General features: G+C 41.6%; 1 protein-coding gene across 1 annotated transcript in view; it reads left to right on the forward strand.

Moving 5' to 3' along the window:
* Positions 1–25,997, forward strand: part of LOC128667001 (zinc finger protein 813) — a 78,568-nt gene that overhangs the window by 40,314 nt on the left and 12,257 nt on the right. Inside the window, exons 6-7 of the mRNA XM_053721855.1 lie at positions 143–250; positions 1,135–1,245. Of these exons, the coding sequence (XP_053577830.1) occupies positions 143–250; positions 1,135–1,245 (219 nt within the window). The remainder of the gene's footprint in view (positions 1–142; positions 251–1,134; positions 1,246–25,997) is intronic.

Genomic DNA, 25,997 nt, shown 5'->3' on the forward strand with positions numbered 1-25,997 from the left:
TTTTAAAATTGTCAGAAATAAAATCTACTACTCATTTGAAGTTCAGACTAAGTGCTATTGCATTGTCTTGTTATCTCGCATTTGTTGATTATGCAATTCTACTTTGTTGACTGGTCCTTTAAGTATTTTCTTTAATGTCTAGGTCTTCAGGGTGAAAATCCAGAGATAACATCCGTTAAACAGGAAGTATTAGATGCGAAAGATCACAATAACATCCTACAAGTAGAAATCAATCAAGATTCCTTTACCGGTGAGCAGAATTATTTTGTTATACTAAAATGTTCTGTTTATTTTGTGAAATATTGTCCAGGAGGGGCTGTATGTGACTGCGTCCCGGACCAACAGAAATTCCTCACATGACACCTTTAAGGCAGAAACTGAATGGGTGGACGTCTGCCGGCCTCAATAGCAAGTGAAAGTGATAGGGATAGTTATAGTGAAAGGGATAGGTAGGCTCAGGAGCAACGGTGCACTACTGGGAGCTCGCTGCTGATTGGTGGCTTTACTTATATATGCCTGTTGTCATTGGCTCATCCAGTATGTTCAGCTAGCACCCAGTAGTGCATTGCTTCTCCTTCAACAAAGGATACCAAGAGAATGAAGCAAATTTGGTTATAGAAATAAAGTTGTTTACTAAATCATGAAATCATTTTTTTATATCTCTTTAAAGGGACATGAAACTCAAACATTTTCTTTCATGATTCAGATAGATGCAATTTTAAACAACTTTCCAATGTACTTCTGTTATCAATTTTGCTTAATTCTCTTGGCATTCTTTGTTGAAGGAGCAGCAATGCACTATGCACTACTTGGGAGACAGCTGAACACATTGGTAAACCAATGACAAGAGACATATATGTGCAGCCACCAATCAGAAGCTAGCTCCCAGCTCCTAAGCCAACCTATGTATCATTTTCAACAAAAGATACCAAGAGAACAAAGCAAATGAGATAATTGAAGTCAATTAGAAAGTTGGTTAAATTCTATCTGAATCATAAAAAAAGAAATGTAGGTTTCATGTCCCTTTTAATCTTTTTTCAGTTATGTTTTATAACATCTCACAACTACCCCAAAAAAAAAAAAAAACTTTGTTATAATATGCAAGATTTTACTAACTATTTAAAACTTCTATAGAAATTACAGGGATTCAGGATGCAAATCCAGATTATATATCAATCAGCGATCAAGAAGAAGATACAAAAAAGGACCTTCAACTGATAGAAGCCTACACAGACCCTTATGCAGGTTAGTGATTAATCATCACACATCATATATAACCCCGTGTTTGATGCTTGATAATGTTCTGAGGATATTTTACATGTGACTAAGTGATGACCAAACCCCCCCCCCCCAATGTTAAAGGTAAGACATAACAAAAATGCTATAATTTCACGTGCCTTTTAGATATCAGGTTCATTTGATTTCAAGGACAATCAAGTCAAGATTAAACTTTCATGATTCAGATAGGAATTTTAAATAACTTTCCAGTTCACTTTTATCATCAAATGCCCTTCCATAGACCTAGTACTCTAGAAACCTAACTCAAGTTCCTTGTTTATCCAAAGCAAACACCCCCTTCACTTGTGCACTCTGAAACTCTTGCTTTGTTTGCAACAAGCTCACCTCTATTCATTACCTCTTTATGACCCACTGTTTCTACCTTCTGGCTCTCACAGAAACCTGGCTTTCTCCCATAGACACTGCCCCCCCCCCCCCCCCGCTGCATTGTCACATGGGGGGGTCTCCAGTTTGGCCACACTGCTAAGCCTGGCAACAGACAAGGAGTTGTTTAGGTATCTTACTTTAGTCTCATTGCATGTTTCAACAAATGCAATCCATCTCTTCCCTTACATTTTCTTCATTTGAATACCACATAATTCACTTGTTCTACCCCCTCTCTCTACGCGTAGCGGTTATATATTGCTCCCCCTCCTGCTTCCCAACTCTCTTTCTTGATCATTTTGCTGCCTTGTTACCTTATTTCCTCTCCTCAGACACCTCTGTCCTCATTCTTGGTAATCACAGAGGTAAAACGTGTACTACTGGGGAATGGGTAATAAAGGGATTATCTATCTTTCCATCTAAAGGGGAGGAGAGTCCACGGCTTCATTCATTACTTTTGGGAAATAAGAACCTGGCCACCAGGAGGAGTCAAAGACACCCCAGCCAAAGGCTTAAATACCTCCTCCACTCCCCTCATCGCCCAGTCATTCTTTGCCTTTTATCACAGGAGGATGGCAGTGAAGTGCCAAAGATTCGGAATAGTCTCTTATGGAGGGCTGTACTCTTCTGAATGGGACTGGAGTTTTAAGTAGTCCTGTCAGCCTCTCAGTGAGAGCCTGGATGAAAGTTAGAGTCCGGAGATGCAGGTAAAGTCTTTCTGCGAAACCATCCTGACTCATATTAACAGCTCCACAAGCAATCAGCGTTGACGAGTTTCGCTGCCTGCTTTCTGCACTCAAGTGCATGTCAGGAGTGATACTTCTACCTGTCACACTTGAAGGGCCGTGTTCCTGTTCCACGGCATTGATTTTGGTAAGATTGTTTCATTTTTTTTATACATACTGATAACACAGAAGACAGGTTTCACAGTGTGGTGCTTTTTATCTTATGGAATCAAGGGTTAATATTCCTAGTGAGGGCATTATTGAACAGGGGGGGGGTTATACATAATATTGTTTATTGTGTTATTGCTGCGTTATGTGCAAGATATGGCTCTGGCAATGGTGGAACTTCAGGTTGACTTCCGGGAGTATTTGCGTGGCCGATTTTGGCACGTTTTCTCCTTAGTGCAGGGGCGGTCCTGCGAGGCATCCCAGGTGACTGGGGGTGAGTTTTCACTTCCTCTGTTGATCAGCGGCATAGGAGACAAAGTGGTTTCTGTAGTCTGGGTCATAGGAGGTGGTGAGTGCCCCGGCCATTGGACGTATAAAGGTGCCAGTTTTTTAAGCTTGTCTAGTCCATAATAAAAGCGCAAGCTATGGAGGACTCTTGACGCGTTAGAGTGTACTCCCTCTTTAACAAAGTCTCATTCCTTTGTTTATTGTGAGGAGGTTCTTGTAGATCAGCCTGCTCAACTATGTTCCACATGCCTTGCTAAAGTTGCAACATCTAAAACTAAGGGGTCTAGTACTACTGAGCCGTCCACCTCTGAGGGCTCCCCGTCCCGTGAGGTGCGTTCCCTGCTTTCATCTCCGAGTGCACATGCAGAGCCCCAGGGTCCAACCATTACTCCTATGGGAGAGATTTGTTGGCCGTCAGCAAACGGTGGTATCGAAAGTGATCCATGCCTTACCACGTTCTGCTAAGCGCAAGCGTAGGGCGTACCATGGCGGCTCGGCCCAGGGGTTGTCTACGTCTATGGAAATATCAGAGGCATTATATGATGACGAGGCCCACTCCAACTCTTCGGAGGAGGCTCCTTCTGGGTCAGAGTCCGTGTCATCTCATCCTCCGGCAGCAGAGGAGCCTGACTTTAGGTTTAGGATGGAGAATTTGCGCTTTTTGCTGAAGCAAGTGCTTGCTACTCTGGAGGTCCCGGAACCGAAGCTTCCGGAGCAACCTTCGATTCCTAAGCTTGTTAAGGTATATGAGGACAGGGTGGTGCCTCAGACCTTCCCGGTTCCTGTTAAGATGGCTAATATTATTAAGAATGAATGGGAGCGATTAGGTTCTTCCTTTTCCCCTTCTTCTTCCTTTAAGAAACTGTTCCCTGTTCTGGACTCTCAGCTCGAGTTGTGGGGGACTGTCGCTAAGGTGGATGGTGCCAGCTCTACGCTCGTGAAGCGGACGACTATTCCTCTAGAGGATAGTTCATCGTTTAAAGAGCCCATGGATAAAAAATTGGAAAACATGTTAAGGAAAATGTTTCAACACACAGGTTTTGTTTTTTTAACCGTCAGCTGCTGTAGCCACGGTTACCGGAGCTGCAACATATTGGTGTGAATCCCTGTGTGATATGGTCGAAAGGGAGACTTCCATCGACGAGATACAGGATAAGATTAAGACGTTAAAGGTCACCAATTCTTTCATTTGTGACGCCAATATGCAAATTATTCGCCTGAATGCAAAGGTTTCAGGATTCTCTGTTTTAGCTCGCAGGGCTCTGTGGCTAAAGTCTTGGTCTGCGGACATGACCTCTAAGTTGAGGCTGATGTCCCTGCCTTTTCAAGGAAATATTCTGTTTGTTCCAGGATTGGATTTGATCATATCCACGGTTACGGGAGGCAAGGGAGCTTTCCTACCGCAGGATAAGAAGGCGAAGCCTAAAGGATCCACTTTTTGTCCCTTTCGTGTGGACATGGCCCAGCGCCAGCAGCCCGCCACGAAAGCGGATCAGTCCAAGGGAACTTGGAAGCCTGCTCAGTCTTGGAACAATTCCAAGCAGAACAAGAAGCCTGCCGAGACAAAATCAGCATGAAGGGGCGCCCCCCGACCGGTCGCCGGACCAAGTAGGGGGCAGATTGTCTCTCTTCTCTGAAGCCTGGTTGCAGGGCGTTCAGGATTCTTGGGTTCTGGAGGTTGTTGCCCAGGGTTACAGGATAGGATTCAGGTCCCATGCGCCCAGGGGCAGATTCCTCCTGTCAAACCTATCTTCAAGACCGGAAAAGAGTGTGGCCTTTCTAGAATGTGTAAGGGTTCTCTTCTCTCTAGGTGTTATAGTACCCAGAAAGGAGTCTAGGTTACTATTCAAATATTTTTGTGGTTCAGAAGAAGGAGGGCACGTTCCGCCCGATTCTGGACCTAAAGTGTTTAAACAAGTTTCTGGCTGTTCCATCGTTCAAAATGGAAACAGTCAGATCTATTCTGCCCCTAGTTCAAGAGGGGCAGTTCATGACGACTATATACTTGAAGGATGCTTACCTTTATGTTCCAATTCACAGGGACCACTTCAAGTTCGTAAGATTTGCATTTCTGGACCAACACTTCCAGTTTGTAGCCCTTCTCATCGGCTTGGCGACGGCCCCCGAGAGTCTTCACAAAGGTTCTGGAGGCGCTTCTTGCAGGGGCCAGATCCAGGGGCATTGCTGTGATGCCCTATTTGGACAACAAATTCTGACCATGGATTAAAACAAAAAAAAGGTATTAACTTTGTCACCAAATTCAGTAGACAGTTTGGTGATATCTGCAATATAATCAAAACGAGATTACCATTGCTGGAGAGAGATGCTGATCTTAGGTTGATCTCTGGTAATTGTAATTTTGTTGCAAGCAGATCTGACACTATAGGTGACAAAATAAGAAAGAACTTTTCTTCTAAAATCAAAACCAGGGAGAGTACAATAAATAACTGGCTCCCCACTAATATTGGCTTCCATAAATGTGGTACTAAACCTTGTAAATGCTGTGATTATGCACTTGTAGGCAATAGTTTTAAATCTATGCAGACTGGGATTTCTTATAAAATAAGAGAATCCATTAACTGTAATTCTGTTTATGTAATTTATCTTATAACTTGCTCATTGTGCAATTTTCAATATATTGGTCTCACTTCAAGGAATCTCAAAGATCGAATAAGAGAGCATCTGTTGTCATTGGAAGCAGAGGTTCCAAAGACTCCAGTTGCAAAACATTTTTTTTAACATACGAATAGACTGACTCACTTTCTTTTTCAAGGGATTGAGCAAGTCACATTGGGAGCCAGAGGAGGAGATAGATATCAGGCCTTATCGAAAAGAGAAATTTTTTGGATTCACACTTTAAAAACGGGTCATCCATTAGGAATCAATAAAATTAGCGATGTAAAACTTTTCATAGATAGGAGCTGATTTATACCTATATATATAAATCTTTGTATTTCACAATTACATACTCCAGAAAGATAGGTGCTATTTTGGCCTGTCTGACCATCTGAAAACATTTCGTAATATATGTAATTTCAAATTTAGCATCCTTTCAGAATTAATGTTTCTTTCCTATGTGCCTGTTCAGGAATATGTAACCAAAAACTGAATTGTTGGCTAACTTGCTTAAAGTTTTTTATTAATTTGTTTCTTTCTTACTTGACTGATATAGTCTTGGTGATGACCCTTAGATAACATTTTGCATTTATCTTATATATCCTAACGGCTATGGGTTAATTCACCTTTATTGTACTATTATTATCAAACTTTAGCAATCTTTGAAGTAACATCAGATTATAGGCGTAACCATTTTGAGTAAATCGTTACGATTTAAAATGTTCCCAAATAAGAGTTTATTCCAAACATTAAAATTTTACTTTTTGAATTATATTTTGTTTTTTATATTTTGTATTTTTATTTTTGTGCTGTTACCTCTTAGGAACCCCATTGGTTCAGTCACATTTAAACTACGTATAATATATTAATGGAATTGAATGAGTTAAAGTTTGGGTGTTTCTCACTCTTACCTAGCTTCAATGTGATTGGACTTTTTTGGTGTACCTGTGTGTTTAAACAGCAGCTTCAGGTGATCTCTGTATGCTCTGATGAACTGCCCGTGAGGCAGGAAACGCGTCAGCAGTGGGGATTTCTATGTGCTGTGCCAGGTCTGTTTTAACGAACTTAATAAAATGATATTTTAAATTTATACTATCATCTCTCTCTCTCTCAAAATTCCTATTGACTGAACTGTGAAATCTTGTTGCATATTTGTTGATGTTGAATAAGAGTTCAGGAGAGCTCTAACAGTTACAGCATAGGACAGCATACGTCACAGGTACTTACCTGTTGTACTAACATTGAAGTATATACAGCGTTCATGCCGGAGGGCAGACGGTTTACTAACAAGCACACCTGAGTTACTTGTATCCGCTACTAAGCTGAAACTGTCTGATACACACAGCAATCGATTGACACCGGATTGGTAAGCACGCTGTCTATACATTACAAAAGTCTGAAGTGCATATTATAGGAACGCTTTTTTCACCTGTAAACTCTGTGATTTCCGCATTAGTTGGGGCCTCTGGTGAGGGGTTGTTCACAAGAGTTATATGGATATTATCATTACACTGTATTAGTCAACACAATACTTTGAAATACTATTTGGACAACATCCTAGTCCAGGCGCCGTTGTTAAGCCTCGCAGAGGATCATTCGAGGGCTCTTCTTTTATTGTTCCAATCTCACAGTTGGAAGATCAACTTAGGAAAGAGATCCCTGGTTCCCAGCAACAGGGTGGAGTTCCTGGGCACGGTAATAGACTCTCTATGTCCATGAAAATATTTCTCACAGATCGACGCAGAAAGATTGCGTCTACCTGTCTTGCCCTTCAGTCTTACTCAAGCCCTTCGGTGGCTCAGTGTATTAAGGTGATCGGGCTCATGGTTTCCAGGTCGCCAGGTTCCATCTCAGACCTCTTTAATTGTGCATGTTGAGACAGTGGAATGGCGATCATTCAGATCTATCACAGCGGATATCCATGGATGCTCGGACCAGGGACTCCCTATCTTGGTGAATCCGTCTGGAGCATCTTTCCCTGGGGACATCCTTCCTGAGACCGTCCTGGGAGATTGTGACCACGGACGCGAGTCTGGCAGGATGGGGAGCTGTTTGGGGTGCCAGATTGGCACAAGGAAAATGGACCCAGAAGGAGTCTCTCCTTCTGATATATATTCTGGAACTTCAAGCAATTTACAATGCTCTGAAGGCGTGGCCTCCTCAGGGGTCGTTCAGCCTTATCAGATTACAGACCGACAACATTACCTCAGTGGCTTACATCAACCACCAGGGGGGAACAAGGAGCTCCCTAGCAATGAGGGAGGTGTGTCGGATTTTGGAGTGGGCGGAGTCCCACAGCTGCTTGCTCTCAGCGATCCACATTTCAGGTGTGGACAACTGGGAAGCGGACTTTCTCAGCAGGCAATCCTTCCATCCGGGGGAATGGTCTCTTCACCCCGAAGTGTTTGCAGAGATTTGTCTCAGATGGGGAACGCCGGTGATAGATCTCATGGCGTCCAGACTCAATTGCAAGCTACCCCGATACGGGTCGAGGTCGAGGGATCCCCAGGCAGAGCTGATAAATGCCTTAGCGGTGCCTTGGGGATTCAGCCTAGCTTACATTTTTCCACGCATCAAGCAGGAGTGAGCTTCGGCCATCCTGATTGCTCCTTCGTGGCCGCAGAGGGTGTGGTTTGCAAATCTGGTGGGGATGTCATCCTCTCCGCCATGGAGGTTACTCTGTCGCAGGGATCTGCTGGAACAGGGTCCCTTTCAACATCAAAATCTTGCTTCTCTGAGGCTGACTGCGTGAAGATTGAACGCTTAGTCTTAGCCAAGAGAGGTTTTTCTGAAAGTGTGATTGACACTCTAGTTCAGGCAAGAAAGCCAGTCACTCGTCGCATCTACCATTAGGTGTGGAGGACTTACTTGTCCTAGTGTGAGAATCACTGATACGCTTGGCACAAGGTGAAGATATCCAGGATTCTGTCTTTTCTCCAAGAAGGTTTGGAGAAGGATCTTGCCGCCAGTTCCTTAAAGGGACAGATTTCAGCTTTATCAGTCTTGTTGCACAGGAGATTCGCTGAGCTTCCTGACAATTCAATCTTTTGTTCAGGCTCTGTCTAGAATCAGACCTGTCTTTAAGCAGTCTGCACCCCCATGGAGCTTAAACTTGGTCCTTAAGGTATTGCAGAGGGTTCCGTTTGAACCTATGCATTCTATTGACATTAAGATTCTGTCCTGGAGGGTTCTCTTTCTGTTAGCCAGGCACGCAGAGTATCTGAGCTGGCTGCCTTGCAATTCAAGCCTCCTTATCTGGTCTTTCATGCGAATAAGGCTGTTCTTCGCACTGGTTTGGGGTTTCTTCCCAAGGTGGTGTCTAACCGTAACATCAATCAGGAAATAATTGTTCCTTCTTTGTGTCCTAACCCTTCTTCTTCTAAGGAGAGGTTACTTCATAATCTAGATGTGGTTCGAGCCTTAAAGTTCTATCTACAGGCTACGAAGGATTTCAGAAAGTCTACATCTCTTTTTGTGGTTTATTCCAGGAAGCGCAAGGGGCAGAGGGCCTCTTCTACTTCTTTGTCCTTTTGGTTGAGGAGCTTGATTCGCTTGGCCTATGAGACAGCGGGACATAAGCCTCCTCAGAGGATCACGGCTCATTCAACTAGAGCTGTGGCTTCATCTTGGGTCTTCAAGAATGAGGCCTCAATGTAGCAGATTTGTAAGGCGGCTCCCTGGTTTTCCTTACACACTTTTACAATTTTTACAAATTTGATGTTTTTGCTTCTGCGGAAGCTGTTTTTGGGAGAAAGGTTTTACAGGCTGTGGTGCCCTCAGATTAGGGTCTGCCTTTTTACCCTCCTGGTTTCATTCAGTGTCCTCTAAAGCTTGGGTATATGTTTCCCAAAAGTAATGAATGAAGCCGTGGACTCTCCTCCCCTTTAGATGGAAAACATAAATTATGCTTACCTGATAATTTTATTTCCATCGTGGGGAGGAGAGGTCACGGCTCCCACCCATAACTCCGGTGGGCGGACCTAAATTTAATTTATCTTCTGGCACCATTTGTACCCTGATATTTCTCCTACTGTTCCTTGTCCCCTCGGCAGAATGACTGGGGAATGAGGGCAGTGGGGGAGGTATTTAAGCCTTTGGCTGGGGTGTCTTTGCCTTCCCTGGTGGCCAGGTTCTGTATTTCCCACAAGTAATGAATGAAGCCATGGACTTTCCTCCCCACAATGGAAATAAAATTATCAGGTAAGCATAATTTTAAGTTTTTAAAACAACAAAAATTTTGATGAAAAACATCTCTCAAACCTCTTCTTTCTTCCATATTCTCCTTTTCCTGCCCTGATCTATCTGTCACTAAAACTCCACTCTTACATCAGTCCTTGACTATTTGGCCTCCTACCATAGCTCGCAAATTAAGCATTAATCCTCACACCTGGCCTACTCCTCTGACACGCTACCTCTGCAGATGTTCCAGCACTGCTGAGCGGCACTGGAGAAATTCTTGGTTTTCAGCTGACTATCTTAATTACAAGTTCATCTTAAACTCCTATTATTCTTCCTTCAACCTCTCTAAGCAGGGTTACTTTTCTTATCTCTACTCTTTCTTCAAAACCAAAACGTCAGTTCTCCACTATCAATTCCCTTCTCCGCTCACCCCCAACTCCTATTACCACATCTCTCTCAATTTTACCAACCACTTCAACAACAACATTGATTCCATCAGAAACAAAATAATCTCTTTTACTGAGGAAGAAGTTTCTGCCCTTATATCCTCCTCTCACATCACTACCTGTCCCCTCGATCCCATCCCCTCACAAATACTACCCTCCCTCCCTCTCTCCTACTCTTACTCCTACCCTCACACATTTTTTATATCACCTTCAGCACTGGTATATTTCCATCATGCCTTAGACATGCACTAGTCACACCTATCCTCAAAAAACCTTCTCCTGCTCAAATCTCCCCATCCAACTACTGCCCTATTTCCCTACTCCCCCTTTCCTTTAAAACTTCTGGAAGTGCTAGTTTATACACGTTTTATCAGATTTCCTTGCATTAAACTCCCTCCTTGATCCATTGCAATCTGTAACTTTGCTCCAACACTTCACAGAGACAGCAATTATTTAGATTACTAACCTACTTACAGCAACATCGAAAGGCCACTTCTCTCTGTTAATCCTTCTCGATCTGTCCGCAGCCTTTGATACTGTTGAACACCCTCTCTTGCTCCAAACCCTCCAATCCTTCAGCAATTGCGACACAACCTTCTGGTAGTCCTCCTCCTACCTGTCTAACCAGACCTTTAGTGTTACCTTCTCTTGCGCATCCTATGCCCCTTTACCACTTTCTGTTGGAGCACCACAAGCTTCTGTTCTTGGTCCCCTTTTCTTTTCAATATATACATCTTTCTTAGTTTCCTTAATAAAGTCCCGCTGGTTCCAGTTTCATTTGTACGCTGATGACATCCAAATCTACCTGCACCAGACCTATACAGAGCATAGAGTTGCCCTGTAGCTTGGGTATGATTTCCTACAAGTAATGAATGCAGCTGTGGACTCTCCCTGTATTAAGAAGGAAAACCTAAATTATGCTTACCAGATAATTTCCTTTCTTTCTGTTCAGGGAGAGTCCACAGCTCCCGCCCGTTTTCTTCGATGGGCGGCCCTAAATTTTATCTTGTTTTTCTGGAACCTTTTTCACCCTGATATTTCTCCTACTGTTCCTTGTTCCCTCGGCAGAATGACTGGGGGATTAGGGAAGGGGGGGGAGGTATTTAAGCCTTTGGCTGGGGTGTCTTTGCCTCCTCCTAGTGGCCAGGTTATAGTATTTCCGACAAATAGTGAATGCAGCTGTGGACTCTCCCTGTACAGAAGGAAAGGAAATGATCTGGTAAGCATAATTTATGTTTTGAAATGGTTTTACTTTTATTTTTAACACTTCATTTGGGCATGGTCTAGTACTTATTATTGCAACCCTACAAGGAGGCTGGTGCCTCTGCAGGAAAGAATTTGTAGCTTGATGTCATAAAACTTCTCGAGAAATTTGAGCAGGTTTAGTATGTAGTTAATGCTAGAGACGGTTTGTTTGTTTTGCTCATGCTCAGAAGTGGCAGAATGCAACTTATGTTCCAAAAATGTCTTCTCCCTTATCTAGCTTCAGGCAGGGCCACAATGAGAAATGCAAACTGTTCATTTTGCAATAAAACAAGTTGTTTGCTATTTTTTTTTAAACACAATCTGTTTTTTTTTATGTTTACTTTAGTAAAAACAAATATTTTAAATCAAAGATGCACTGTTTTAATATCCCTTCAAAATTGCATGCTCTATCGGAATCATGAAAGATACATTTTTGGTTTTAAAGGAAAGTCCCTTTTGTTTTTAAATGTACTTTGTTCTCTTGTTATCTGTTGTTTTTTAAAAAGAATATATACATATCCTACACTACTGGGAGCCGTCACACATTTGTCTCTTGTGATTGGCGCAGTAGATGTAATCAGCTAGCTCACAGTAGGGCAATGCTGCTCCTTCAGCTAAGGATAACATGAGGATAAAGCATATGTGATAATATAATTAAACTATAAAGTTGTTTAAAATCATATGTTCTATCCTTTCCCTTTAAATAGTATGTGCCCATATTTAGTGCTGATTTCACAGGGATTTGCCTTTTTGCTTAAAGTGATGGTAATATTTTAGATGGAGTTTAATCCATCAGTTGTAATGAAGATGCGCTATAAATTTCTTTTTAATGCAGATATGAAGTTAAAATACACTGCGCTCCTCAACCCTTATGCGGGCTTTAAAAAAAATATAAACAGTGTGAAGTTCAATGATCAAACAGCGTGAAAAATAGCTACAATATTTATCTTGCAAATCAATCTAAAGGTAATTGGGACAGATATGTTAATCTTAAAGTGAATGCAAATTTTGATGCTAAAGTGCCCGGTTTTTAAAAATTTGTTTAAAAACAGGGGCACTTTAATTAATCAAAATTTACATTTCACTCCTGTTGTGAAAAAAACGTACCTTTTAATCTTCACAGCAGCTCCAGCTTCCTCCGCCCGTCGCAAAGCCTCTTCCTGGGTCTAAAATGAGGAATCCGGCTTCCTCCAATCACGGCATTGAATCAGACACTGATTCCCCCGGGGGGGAAGCCGTGATTGGAGGAAGCCGGATTCCTCATTTTAGACCCAGGAAGAGGCTTTGCGACGGGCGGAGGAAGCTGGAGCTGCTGTGAAGATTAAAAGGTAAGTTTTTTTTCACAACAGGAGTGAAATGTAAATTTTGATGAATTAAAGTGCCCCTGTTTTTAATTGAATTTTTAAAAACCGGGCACTTTAGCATCAAAATTTACATTTCACTCGTGTTGTGAAAAAAAAACTTACCTTTGAATCACTCAATTTGTGTGCAAGGACAAACACACCTGGCCTTCCAATTGATCTGGCGTGTGGTGGAGTGGGCGTGGGCAGGGCCGGGTGTGACGTGGATGGGGCCGAACATGACGTGGACGGGGTCGGCATGACCCGACGGAGCGTGGCAGGGATGGCAGGGATGCCAGGGCCGACCGGACTGCCATGAGAGACTGTCAGAGAGCTCTAAAGAGGGGGGATAGAGAGAGCAGAAGAGGGGGGATAAAGAGAGGGAGAGAGACAGCAAAAGAGAGGGGGTAGAGAGCACAAAAGAGAGGGGGGAGAGAGCACAAATGGGAGGGGGGAGAGAGCACAAAAGAGAGGGGGTAGCGAGCACAAAAGAGAGGGGGGAGAGAGCACAAAAGAGAGGGGGGAGAGAGCACAAAAGAGAGGGGGGAGAGAGCACAAAAGAGAGGGGGGGAGAGAGCACAAAAGAGAGGGGGGAGAGAGCACAAAAGAGAGGGGGGAGAGAGCACAAAAGAGAGGGGGGAGAGAACACAAAAGAGAGGGGGGAGAGAACACAAAAGAGAGGGGGGAGAGAACACAAAAGAGAGGGGGGAGAGAACACAAAAGAGAGGGGGGAGAGAACACAAAAGAGAGGGGGGAGAGAACACAAAAGAGAGGGGGGAGAGAACACAAAAGAGAGGGGTGAGGGAGCACAAAAGAGAGGGGGAGAGAGCACAAAAGAGAGGGGGGAGAGAGCACAAAAGAGAGGGGGAGAGAGAGAGCACAACATTCCGAGATGTTCACCAAATAAAAACTTGCAGGAATGGTATCGTTTAATTTTTTCTATTTTTTTTTTTTTTAATGTAGAAGAACGACCTTGGATGAACCTACCAATCTCTATAATGGCCCGTGTCATGCTAATCAAAGTTATCCTCTTTCCCAAACTATTACACGTGATGCATAATATTCCCGCTTTATTGCGTAGAGGAGATGTAATTAAATTTAATCAGATATGTACATCATTCATCTATAAAGGGAAAAGGTTTCCATAAACAAATTAATGCATATTAAAGATGTTGCAGGATTAGCGTTCACCAATATTAAGTACTACAATTTAGGTCCTCTAGTTAAATTTGCACTAAACTGGATCACGGAAAAGGAATATGTGACGTTTCGATTATGTGAAACTATAATGATAGCGCCATTCGATTTAAAAACTATCCTGCATTGTCCTATATCAAAGCTTCCAAATGGAGTTTCTAGTATACTGTCCATTAAAAACTGAGGCCTAGATTTAGAGTTCGGCGGTAGCCGTCAAAACCAGCGTTAGAGGCTCCTAACGCTGGTTTTGGCCGCCCGCTGGTATTTGGAGTCAGTGATTAAAGGGTCTAACGCTCACTTTACAGCCGCGACTTTTCCATACCGCAGATCCCCCTACGCCATTTGCGTAGCCTATCTTTTCAATGGGATCTTTCTAACGCTGGTATTTAGAGTCGTTTCTGCAGTGAGCGTTAGAGCTCTAACGACAAGATTCCAGCCGCCTGAAAAAAGCAGGAGTTAAGAGCTTTCTGGCTAACGCCGGTTCATAAAGCTCTTAACTACTGTACCCTAAAGTACACTAACACCCATAAACTACCTATGTACCCCTAAACCGAGGTCCCCCCACATCGCCGCCACTCGATTAAAATTTTTAACCCCTAATCTGCCGACCGCCACCTACGTTATACTTATGTACCCCTAATCTGCTGCCCCTAACCCCGCCGACCCCTATATTATATTTATTAACCCCTAACTTGCCCCACACAACGTCGCCGCAAGCTACTTAAAATAATTAACCCCTAATCTTCCGACCGCAAATCGCCGCCACCTACGTTATCCCTATGTACCCCTAATCTTCTGCCCCTAACATCGCCGACCCCTATGTTATATTTATTAACCCCTAATCTGCCCCCCACAACGTCGCCGACACCTACCTACACTTATTAACCCCTAATCCGCCTCACTAACCCTATCATAAATAGTATTAACCCCTAATCTGCCCTCCCTAACATCGCCGACACCTACCTTCAATTATTAACCCCTAATCTGCCGACCGGAGCTCACCGCTATTCTAATAAATGTATTAACCCCTAAAGCTAAGTCTAACCCTAACACTAACACCCCCCTAAGTTAAATATAATTTTTATCTAACGAAATAAATTAACTCTTATTAAATAAATGATTCCTATTTAAAGCTAAATACTTACCTGTAAAATAAATCCTAATATAGCTACAATATAAATTATAATTATATTATAGCTATTTTAGGATTAATATTTATTTTACAGGTAACTTTGTATTTATTTTAACCAGGTACAATAGCTATTAAATAGTTAAGAACTATTTAATAGTTACCTAGTTAAAATAATTACAAATTTACCTGTAAAATAAATCCTAACCTAAGATATAATTAAACCTAACACTACACTATCAATAAATTAATTAAATAAACTACCTACAATTACCTACAATTAACCTAACACTACACTATCAATAAATTAATTAAACACAATTGCTACAAATAAATACAATTAAATAAACTATCTAAAGTACAAAAAATAAAAAAGAACTAAGTTACAGAAAATAAAAAAATATTTACAAACATAAGAAAAATATTACAACAATTTTAAACTAATTACACCTACTCTAAGCCCCCTAATAAAATAACAAAGACCCCCAAAATAAAAAAATCCCTACCCTATTCTAAATTTAAAAAGTTACAAGCTCTTTTACCTTACCAGCCCTGAACAGGGCCCTTTGCGGGGCATGCCCCAAGAAGTTCAGCTCTTTTGCCTGTAAAAGAAAACATACAATACCCCCCCCCCCAACATTACAACCCACCACCCACATACCCCTAATCTAACCCAAACCCCCCTTAAATAAACCTAACACTAAGCCCCTGATGATCTTCCTACCTTGTCTTCACCATGCCAAGTTCACCGATCCGTCCTGGCTCCAAGATCTTCATCCAACCCAAGCGGGGGCTAGACATCCACTGAAGAAGTCCAGAAGAGGGTCCAAAGTCTTTCTCCTATCCGGCAAGAAGAGGACATCCGGACCGGCAAACATCTTCTCCAAGCGGCATCTTCTATGTTCTTCCATCCGATGACGACCGGCTCCATCTTGAAGACCTCCAGCGCGGATCCATCCTCTTCTTCCGACGACTAGACGACGAATGACGGTTCCTTTTAAGGGACGTCATCCAAGATGGCGTCCCTCGAATTCCGATTGGCTGATAGGATTCTATCAGCCAATCGGAATTAAGGTAGGAATTTTCTGATTGGAATCAGCCAATCAGAATCAAGTTCAATCCGATTGGCTGATCCAATGAGCCAATCAGATTGAGCTCGCATTCTATTGGCTGTTCCGATCAATAGCCAATAGAATGCGAGCTCAATCTGATTGGCTGATTGGATCAGCCAATCGGATTGAACTTGATTCTGATTGGCTGATTCCATCAGCCAATCAGAAAATTCCTACCTTAATTCCGATTGGCTGATAGAATCCTATCAGCCAATCGGAATTCGAGGGACGCCATCTTGGATGACGTCCCTTAAAGGAACCGTCATTCGTCGTCTAGTCGTCGGAAGAAGAGGATGGATCCGCGCTGGAGGTCTTCAAGATGGAGCCGGTCGTCATCGGATGGAAGAACATAGAAGATGCCGCTTGGAGAAGATGTTTGCCGGTCCGGATGTCCTCTTCTTGCCGGATAGGAGGAAGACTTTGGACCCTCTTCTGGACTTCTTCAGTGGATGTCTAGCCCCCGCTTGGGTTGGATGAAGATCTTGGAGCCAGGACGGATCGGTGAACCTGGCATGGTGAAGACAAGGTAGGAAGATCATCAGGGGCTTAGTGTTAGGTTTATTTAAGGGGGGTTTGGGTTAGATTAGGGGTATGTGGGTGGTGGGTTGTAATGTTGGGGGGGGGGGGGGTATTGTATGTTTTCTTTTACAGGCAAAAGAGCTGAACTTCTTGGGGCATGCCCCGCAAAGGGCCCTGTTCAGGGCTGGTAAGGTAAAAGAGCTTGTAACTTTTTAAATTTAGAATAGGGTAGGGAATTTTTTATTTTGGGGGTCTTTGTTATTTTATTAGGGGGCTTAGAGTAGGTGTAATTAGTTTAAAATTGTTGTAATATTTTTCTTATGTTTGTAAATATTTTTTTATTTTCTGTAACTTAGTTCTTTTTTATTTTTTGTACTTTAGATAGTTTATTTAATTGTATTTATTTGTAGCAATTGTGTTTAATTAATTTATTGATAGTGTAGTGTTAGGTTAATTGTAGGTAATTGTAGGTAGTTTATTTAATTATTTTATTGATAGGGTAGTGTTAGGTTTAATTATAACTTAGGTTAGGATTTATTTTACAGGTAAATTTGTAATTATTTTAACTAGGTAACTATTAAATAGTTCTTAACTATTTAATAGCTATTGTACCTGGTTAAAATAAATACAAAGTTACCTGTAAAATAAATATTAATCCTAAAATAGCTATAATATAAATGTAATTTATATTGTAGCTATATTAGGATTTATTTTACAGGTAAGTATTTAGCTTTAAATAGGAATCATTTATTTAATAAGAGTTAATTTATTTCGTTAGATAAAAATTATATTTAACTTAGGGGGGTGTTAGTGTTAGGGTTAGACTTAGCTTTAGGGGTTAATACATTTATTAGAATAGCGGTGAGCTCCGGTCGGCAGATTAGGGGTTAATAATTGAAGGTAGGTGTCGGCGATGTTAGGGAGGGCAGATTAGGGGTTAATACTATTTATGATAGGGTTAGTGAGGCGGATTAGGGGTTAATAACTTTATTATAGTAGCGCTCAGGTCCGGTCGGCAGATTAGGGGTTAATAAGTGTAGGTAGGTGTCGGCGACGTTGTGGGGGGCAGATTAGGGGTTAATAAATATAACATAGGGGTCGGCGATGTTAGGGCAGCAGATTAGGGGTACATAGGGATAACGTAGGTGGCGGCGGTTTACGGAGCGGCAGATTAGGGGTTAAAAGTGTAATGCAGGGGTCAGCGATAGCGGGGGCGGCAGATTAGGGGTTAATAAGTGTAAGGTTAGGGGTGTTTAGACTCGGGGTACATGTTAGAGTGTTAGGTGCAGACGTAGGAAGTGTTTCCCCATAGGAAACAATGGGGCTGCGTTAGGAGCTGAACGCGGCTTTTTTGCAGGTGTTAGGTTTTTTTTCAGCTCAAACAGCCCCATTGTTTCCTATGGGAGAATCGTGCACGAGCACGTTTTTGAGGCCGGCCGCGTCCGTAAGCAACTCTGGTATCGAGAGTTGTATTTGCGGTAAAAATGCTCTACGCTCCTTTTTTGGAGCCTAACGCAGCATTTGTTTGAACTCTCGATACCAGAGTTAAATTTATGGTGCGGCCAGAAAAAAACCCGCGGAGCGTTAACAGCCCTTTTACCGCCAAACTCCAAATCTAGCCGTTAGTGATCACTTGGCAAAGATATTGTCTTTAAATAGATATCTGTCATTTTTGTACAGAGTTCCTAACAATTTTGGGGAACCCTGAATTTACCCCAGGTTTCTCTTACACGGTGTTCAAACAATGGGAAAGTAAAGTTTTAACCCAAATAACACAATTATTAATGCCAGACTTATCAGTTAATACTTTTCAAAATATCTATAATCAAATTGGGATTCCCAAAAAGGATTTTTTTGCCTTTTTGCAGATTATACATTATATTAACGTATTACAAAAGAAATATAATCCAGACTGGTCATTAGGCCCTTTTAAGTAGTAGTATTCATATATACCAGTAGGCAATATATTCTCGTATATCTATAATTTAATCAATACACATACAAACCTTAAACAGTTGGAAGGAATACAGTACAAATGGCAAAAAGATTTTCCAGACATTAGTGTTATAGATATACAGGACAGGTCTTAAGACAATAAATAAAACTTAGGTGCCAACGTCATGGCGAGAATCCCATTTGAAATTGATAAACAGTGTATATATTACAGCACAGAGTATAAATAAATGGTATAGGAGTAAACAGATATGTCCAAAGTGCAGTTTAGAATCAGCAGATATTATACACTACTTTTGGCCGTGTCCTAAAATTTTAATATTATAGACTCAAATGAATTATTGGCTTAGGAAGATAAAAGTAACAGAAAAAATAAAAACACTCCCAAAACATGTTTTTTCCTAACTAAATATTCAAAACAATGCAGGAATAGTGACTTAATAAATACAATTATATTAATTATAAGAAATCTTATTCTCAAGAAAATGGAAAATACCTAGAACCTCAGAATGTATTGAATGTAAAAAGGTTTTATTAGTACAGTATATGATGGAACAATATTCATTACAATATCCTACAAATTGGCAATTAAAAGGTTTCTTTAATAAATGGATACTAGTTATCCAATCTTTACCTGAAAATATAGAAGTTCAACTAATAAGTCATTTTAAGAATTCTGAGTATGTTTTACAGAACATTAATTTAGGTAATTTTTAAAACTTTTGGGCGGAATGAAGACCAGATTGGTAGGATCTATGTAAATAAGGCCGACGGATTCAAGGATAGGGGACGGGGGGAGCGGAGGAAATGGGTGGGGGTGGGCTGGAGAATGGATTATTTTTATTATATTTATTCCCCCCCCCCCCTTTTTTTCTGCCCACATCCTCCCCCTCAGTAAAAATATTCAGGTAAAAGAATTGATACATAGGAATCTTAGAAGTAAATATAAAACTAAAATCAAATATTACAATAATGTATGTTATAAAGAGTTAACAATATATATATTATGATGTAACAAACATTCAGCTAGATTACGAGTTTTGCGGTATGAGGGGTGCGGTATTAACTTGCACGTTATTGTCACCGCTCAATTACCTACAAAGCTGGTGTTACAGGTTTTCATAAACCCAGCGTTAACAGGCAAGAACAGCCAATAGAATGCGAGCTCAATCCTATTGGCTGATTACATCAGCCAATAGGATTTTTTCACCTTTAATTCCGATTGGCTGATAGAATTCTATCAGCCAATCGGAATTCAAGGGACGCCAGCTTGGATAACGTCATTTAAAAGAACCTTCATTCGTCGTTAGCCGTGGAAAGAAGAGAATGCTCCACGCCGGATGTCTTGAAGATGGAGCCGCTCCTCGTCGGAAGGATGAAGATAGAAGATGCCGTCAAGAGGACCACTTCTGCCGGATTGGATGAAGACTTCTCCCGGCTTCGTTGAGGATGGATGTCCGGTCTTCAAAACTGTAAGTGGATCTTCGGGGGTTAGTGTTAGGTTTTTTTAAGGGTTTATTGGGTGGGTTTAAGTTTTAGATTAGGGTTTGGGCAATAGAAAAAGAGCTAAATGCCCTTTTCAGGGCAATGGGGAGCTTAGGTTTTTTTTAGTTAGGATTTTATTTGGGGGGTTGGTTGTGTGGGTGGTGGGTTTTACTGTTGGGGGGGTGTTTGTGTTTTTTTTTTTACAGGTAAAAGAGCTGATTTCTTTGGGGCAATGCCCCGCAAAAGGCCCTTTTAAGGACTATTGGTAGTTTATTGTAGGCTAAGGTTTTTTTTTTTTTTTTGATAGGGCTATTAGATTAGGTGTAATTAGTTTAAATCTCTGATCATTTCTTTTTTTATTTTGTGTAATTTAGTGGGTTTTTTTTTGTAATTTAGGTAATTGTATTTAATTTAGGTAATTTATTTAATTGTAGTGTTAGGTGTTAGTGTAACTCAGGTTAGGTTTTATTTTACAGGTAAATTTGTATTTATTTTAGCTAGGTAGTTATTAAATAGTTAACTATTTAGTAACTATTCTACCTAGTTAAAATAAATACAAACTTGCCTGTAAAATAAAAATAAACCATAAGCTAGATACAATGTAACTATTAGTTATATTGTAGCTAGCTTAGGGTTTATTTTATAGGTAAGTATTTAGTTTTAAATATGATTAATTTAGGTAATGATAGTAATTTTTATTTAGATTTATTTTAATTATATTTAAGTTAGGGGGTGTTAGGTTTAGGGTTTGACTTAGGTTTAGGGGTTAATACATTTATTATAGTGGCAGAGACGTTTGGGGCGGCAGATTCGGGGTTAATAACTAATGCAGGTTGCGGCGATGTTAGGGACAGCAGATTAGGGTTTAATAATTAACTAGTGTTTTCGATGCGGGAGTGCGTCAGTTTAGGGGTTAATATTTTATTCTTGTGGCGGCAATGTCGGGAGCGGTAGATTAGGGGTTAATAATTTTATTTTAGTGTTCGCGATGCGGGAGGGCCTAGATTTAGGGGTTAATAGGTAGTTTATGGGTGTTAGTGTACTTTGTAACACTTTAGTTATGAGCTTTATGCTACAACTCTGTAACGTAAAACTCATAACTACTGACTTTAGAATGTGTTACGAATCTTGCGGGATAGGCTGTACCGCTCACTTTTTGGCCACCGGCGCTATGGAAGTCCCATTGAAAAAAAGACTTTACACAAATTGCGTAAGTTAATTTGCGGTACGGCCAAAAAAGTGTGCGGTGCCCCTAAACCTGCAAGGCTCATAATACCAGCGGGAGTGAAAAAGCAGCGTTATGATTCTTAACACTGCTTTTTTACTCATACCGCTAAACTCGTAATCTAGCTGTTTATGTTTTCTTTTTGCCCTCTAAAATAATATATATACGGGTTGTTTTTGTTTCTCTTGACTATATTTTATGTGCATTCCGGGTTCTTCCGGGTTCTTTTTATGTATATTTACAGTTCGGCCACTCTGGATTTTGTACAGCATGTATATTGAAAAGTGAAATAAGGTATTTCAGGACAAGATTCCCTGTTAAGAAACGACACATGGGAACGTCTGGGAATGACTGTAAAAAAATTACAGTTAAATATTACAAGATTGTACGCAATTATAGTTAATAATATATAGATCATGATGTAACAAATCCTACTCGCTATTTCTGAAGGTAAATACATTCATGTAAATAGATCTTATGATTCTCTCCTCATCCGTGCCCCGGGCTCTTTTTCTTTATGTATATTTATAGCCTGTTTGAATATTGTACATCCTGTGTATTTGAAAACAAATAAAATTAATTTCTCTTGTTAAGTGTGTTCAGTCCACGGGTCATCCATTACTTATGGGATATATTCTCCTTCCCAACAGGAAGTTGCAAGAGGATCACCCAAGCAGAGCTGCTATATAGCTCCTCCCCTCACATGTCATATCCAGTCATTCTCTTGCAACCCTCAACAAAGAAGGAGGTCGCGGGAGGAGTTGGAGTTTTTACTTAATTATTCTTCAATCAAAAGTTTGTTATTTTAAATGGCACCGGAGTGTGCTGTTTTTCTATCTCAGGCAGTATTTGGAAGAAGAAACTGCCTGCGTTTTCTATGATCTTAGCAGGCGTAACTAAGATCCACTGGCTGTTCTCGACATTCTGAGGAGTGGGGTAACTTCAGAACATGGGAATAGCATGCGGGTCCCCCGCAAATGAGGTATGTGCAGTACAATATTTTCTGGGAATGGAATTGACTAAGAAAATACTGCTGTTACCCGTATGATGTAAGTACAGCCTTAAATGCAGTAGTAGTGACTGGTATCAGGCTGATAAATGTATGCACAGTAGAGTTATTTTCTAGGGACTAGAATTTGACTGAGAAAATACTGTTAATACTACAATAATGCTTAAGCCTTATCTGCAGTGGTAGCGACTGGTTGCAGGCTTAGTGATAACTTTGCATGACATTTAAAGATGTTTATTTTCAAAACGTTTACTGGCATGTTATTCGTTTTGTTAGGTACTTTGGTGATAAATCCTTTTAGGCATGAATTTTTTTCCACATGGCTAACGTATATTTCTGCATAGAAACCGTTATATCAGGTCTCCCTCTGTTGTAAATGAGCGGGAGGGGCCTCTTTTTAGCACCTTGTTGCGCAGTTAAAATTCTATCACAGTCTTCCTGCTTCTTCCTCCTTGATCCAGGACGTCTCTAGAGAGCTCAGGGGTCTTCAAAATTCGTTTTTGAGGGAGGTAATCAGTCACAGCAGACCTGTGACAGTGTGTTAGACTGTGATAAAAACGTTTAATATTAATTTGATATCCGTTTTTTTTGGGTACTGAGGGGTTAATCATCCTGTTGCTAATGGGTGCAATCCTCTGCTAATTAATACATTTAAAGAATTGTTGACTATAACTGAATTAGTTCTTTGTTACTCAACTGTGTTTTTTTTTAAAAAGCGCTGCAGCGTTTTTTATATTGCTTGCAAACTTATTGAAAGTATTTTCCAAGCTTGCTAGCTTCATTGCTAGTCTGTTTAAACATGTCTGATACAGAGGAATCTGCTAGTTCATTATGTTTAAAAGCCGTTGTGGAGCCCAATAGAAATATGTGTACCAATTGTATTGATGTTACTTTGAAAAATCAATCTGTACCGATTAAAAAATTATCACCAGACAACGAGGGGGCAGTTATGCCGTCTAACTCTCCTCACGTGTCAGTACCTTCGTCTCCCGCTCGGGAGGTGCGTGAGATTGAGGCGCCAAGTACATCAAGGCCCTTACAAATCACTTTACATGATATGGCTAATGTTATGAAAGAAGTATTATACAATATGCCCGAGTTAAGAGGCAAGCGCGACAGTTCTGGGTTAAGGACAGAGCGCGCCGATGACACGAGAGCCATGTCTGATACTGCGTCACAATTTGCAGAACATGAGGACGGAGAGCTTCATTCTGTGGGTGACGGTTCTGATTCGGGGAGACCTGATTCAGAAATTTCAAATTTTAAATTTAAGCTTGAGAACCTCCGCGTGTTGCTAGGGGAGGTGTTAGCAGCTCTGAATGATTGTGACACGGTGGCAATCCCAGAGAAATTATGTAAGCTGGATAAATACTACGCGGTGCCGGTGTGTACTGACGTTTTTCCTATACCAAAGAGGCTTACAGAGATTATTAGTAAGGAGTGGGATAGACCCGGTGTGCCTTTTTCCCCTCCTCCGATATTTAGAAAAATGTTCCCTATAGACGCCACCACACGAGACTTATGGCAGACGGTCCCTAAGGTGGAGGGAGCAGTTTCTACTCTAGCCAAGCGTACCACTATCCCGGTGGAGGATAGCTGTGCTTTCTCAGATCCAATGGTTAAAAAATTAGAGGGTTATCTTAAGAAAATGTTTGTTCAACAAGGTTTTATATTACAGCCTCTTGCATGCATTGCGCCTGTCACTGCTGCAGCGGCATTCTGGTTTGAGTCTCTGGAAGAGGCGATTCGCACAGCACCATTGGATGAGTCTCTGAGCAAGATTAGAACCCTTAAGCTGGCTAATGCGTTTGTTTCGGATGCCGTAGTGCATTTAACCAAACTTACGGCTAAAAATTCCGGATTCGCCATACAGGCGCGCAGAGCGCTTTGGCTTAAATCCTGGTCAGCAGATGTAACTTCTAAGTCTAAATTACTAAACATTCCTTTCAAAGGGCACTCCTTATTCGGGCCCGGCTTGAAGGAAATTATTGCTGACATTACTGGAGGTAAGGGCCACACCCTTCCTCAGGACAGGGCCAAATTGAAGGCCAAACTAATTTTCGTGCCTTTCGTAATTTCAAGGCAGGAGCAGCATCAACTTCCTCATCTCCAAAACAGGAAGGAACTACTGCTCGTTACAGACAGGGTTGGAAAGGAAACCAGTCATGGAACAAAGGCAAGCAGGCCAGAAAGCCTACTTCCGCCCCTAAGACAGCATGAAGTCAGGGCCCCCTTTCCGGAGACGGATCTAGTGGGGGGCAGACTCTCTCTCTTCGCCCAGGCTTGGGCAAGAGATGTACAGGATCCCTGGACGTTGGAGATTATATCTCAGGGATACCTTCTGGATTTCAAAACTTCTCCTTCACAAGGGAGGTTTCATCTGTCAAGGTTATCAACAAACCTAGTAAAGAACCTAGTAAAGAAAGAGGCATTTCTACAATGTGTACAAGACCTCTTAGTGATGGGAGTAATCCACCCAGTTCCGCGGACGGAACAGGGGCAAGGGTTTTATTCAAATCTGTTTGTGGTTCCCAAGAAAGAGGGAACCTTCAGACCAATCTTAGATTTAAAAATCTTAAACAAATTCCTAAGGGTTCCATCGTTCAAGATGGAAACCATTCGGACCATCCTACCCATGATCCAAGAGGGTCAATATATGACCACAGTGGATTTAAAGGATGCCTACCTTCACATACCGATTCACAAAGATCATTATCGGTACCTAAGGTTTGCCTTTCTAAACAGGCATTACCAGTTTGTAGCGCTTCCCTTCGGGTTAGCTACGGCCCCGAGAATTTTTACAAAGGTTCTGGGCTCTCTTCTGGCGGTACTAAGACCACGAGGCATAGCGGTGGCTCCGTACCTAGACGACATTCTGATACAAGCATCAAGTTTTCAAAATGCAAAGTCTCATACAGAGATAGTTCTAGCATTTCTGAGGTCGCATGGGTGGAAAGTGAACGTGGAAAAGAGTTCTCTGTTACCACTCACAAGGGTCCCTTTTCTAGGGACTCTTATAGATTCTGTAGAGATGAAGATTTACCTGACGGAGTCCAGGTTATCAAAGCTTCTCAATGCTTGCCGTGTCCTTCACTCCATTCCAAGCCCATCAGTAGCTCAGTGCATGGAAGTAATCGGCTTAATGGTCGCGGCAATGGACATAGTGTCATTTGCGCGCCTACATCTCAGACCGCTGCAACTATGCATGCTAAGTCAATGGAACGGGGATTACTCAGATCTGTCCCCTTTGCTAAATCTGGACCAGGAGACCAGAGATTCTCTTCTCTGGTGGTTGTCACGGGTTCATCTGTCCAAAGGAATGACTTTTCGCAGACCAGATTGGACGATTGTAACAACAGACGCCAGCCTACTAGGCTGGGGAGCAGTCTGGAACTCCCTGAAGGCTCAGGGATTGTGGACTCAGGAGGAGAAACTCCTCCCAATAAACATTCTAGAATTAAGAGCAATATTCAATGCTCTTCTAGCTTGGCCTCAGTTGGCAACACTGAGGTTCATCAGATTTCAGTCGGACAACATCACGACTGTGGCTTACATCAATCATCAAGGGGGAACCAGGAGTTCCCTAGCGATGTTGGACGTCTCGAAGATAATTCGCTGGGCAGAGTCTCACTCTTGCCACTTGTCAGCGATCTACATTCCAGGCGTGGAGAACTGGGAGGCGGATTTTTTAAGTCGCCA

The sequence above is a fragment of the Bombina bombina genome, chromosome 7 (assembly GCF_027579735.1).
Source record: "Bombina bombina isolate aBomBom1 chromosome 7, aBomBom1.pri, whole genome shotgun sequence".
Taxonomy (NCBI): domain Eukaryota; kingdom Metazoa; phylum Chordata; class Amphibia; order Anura; family Bombinatoridae; genus Bombina; species Bombina bombina.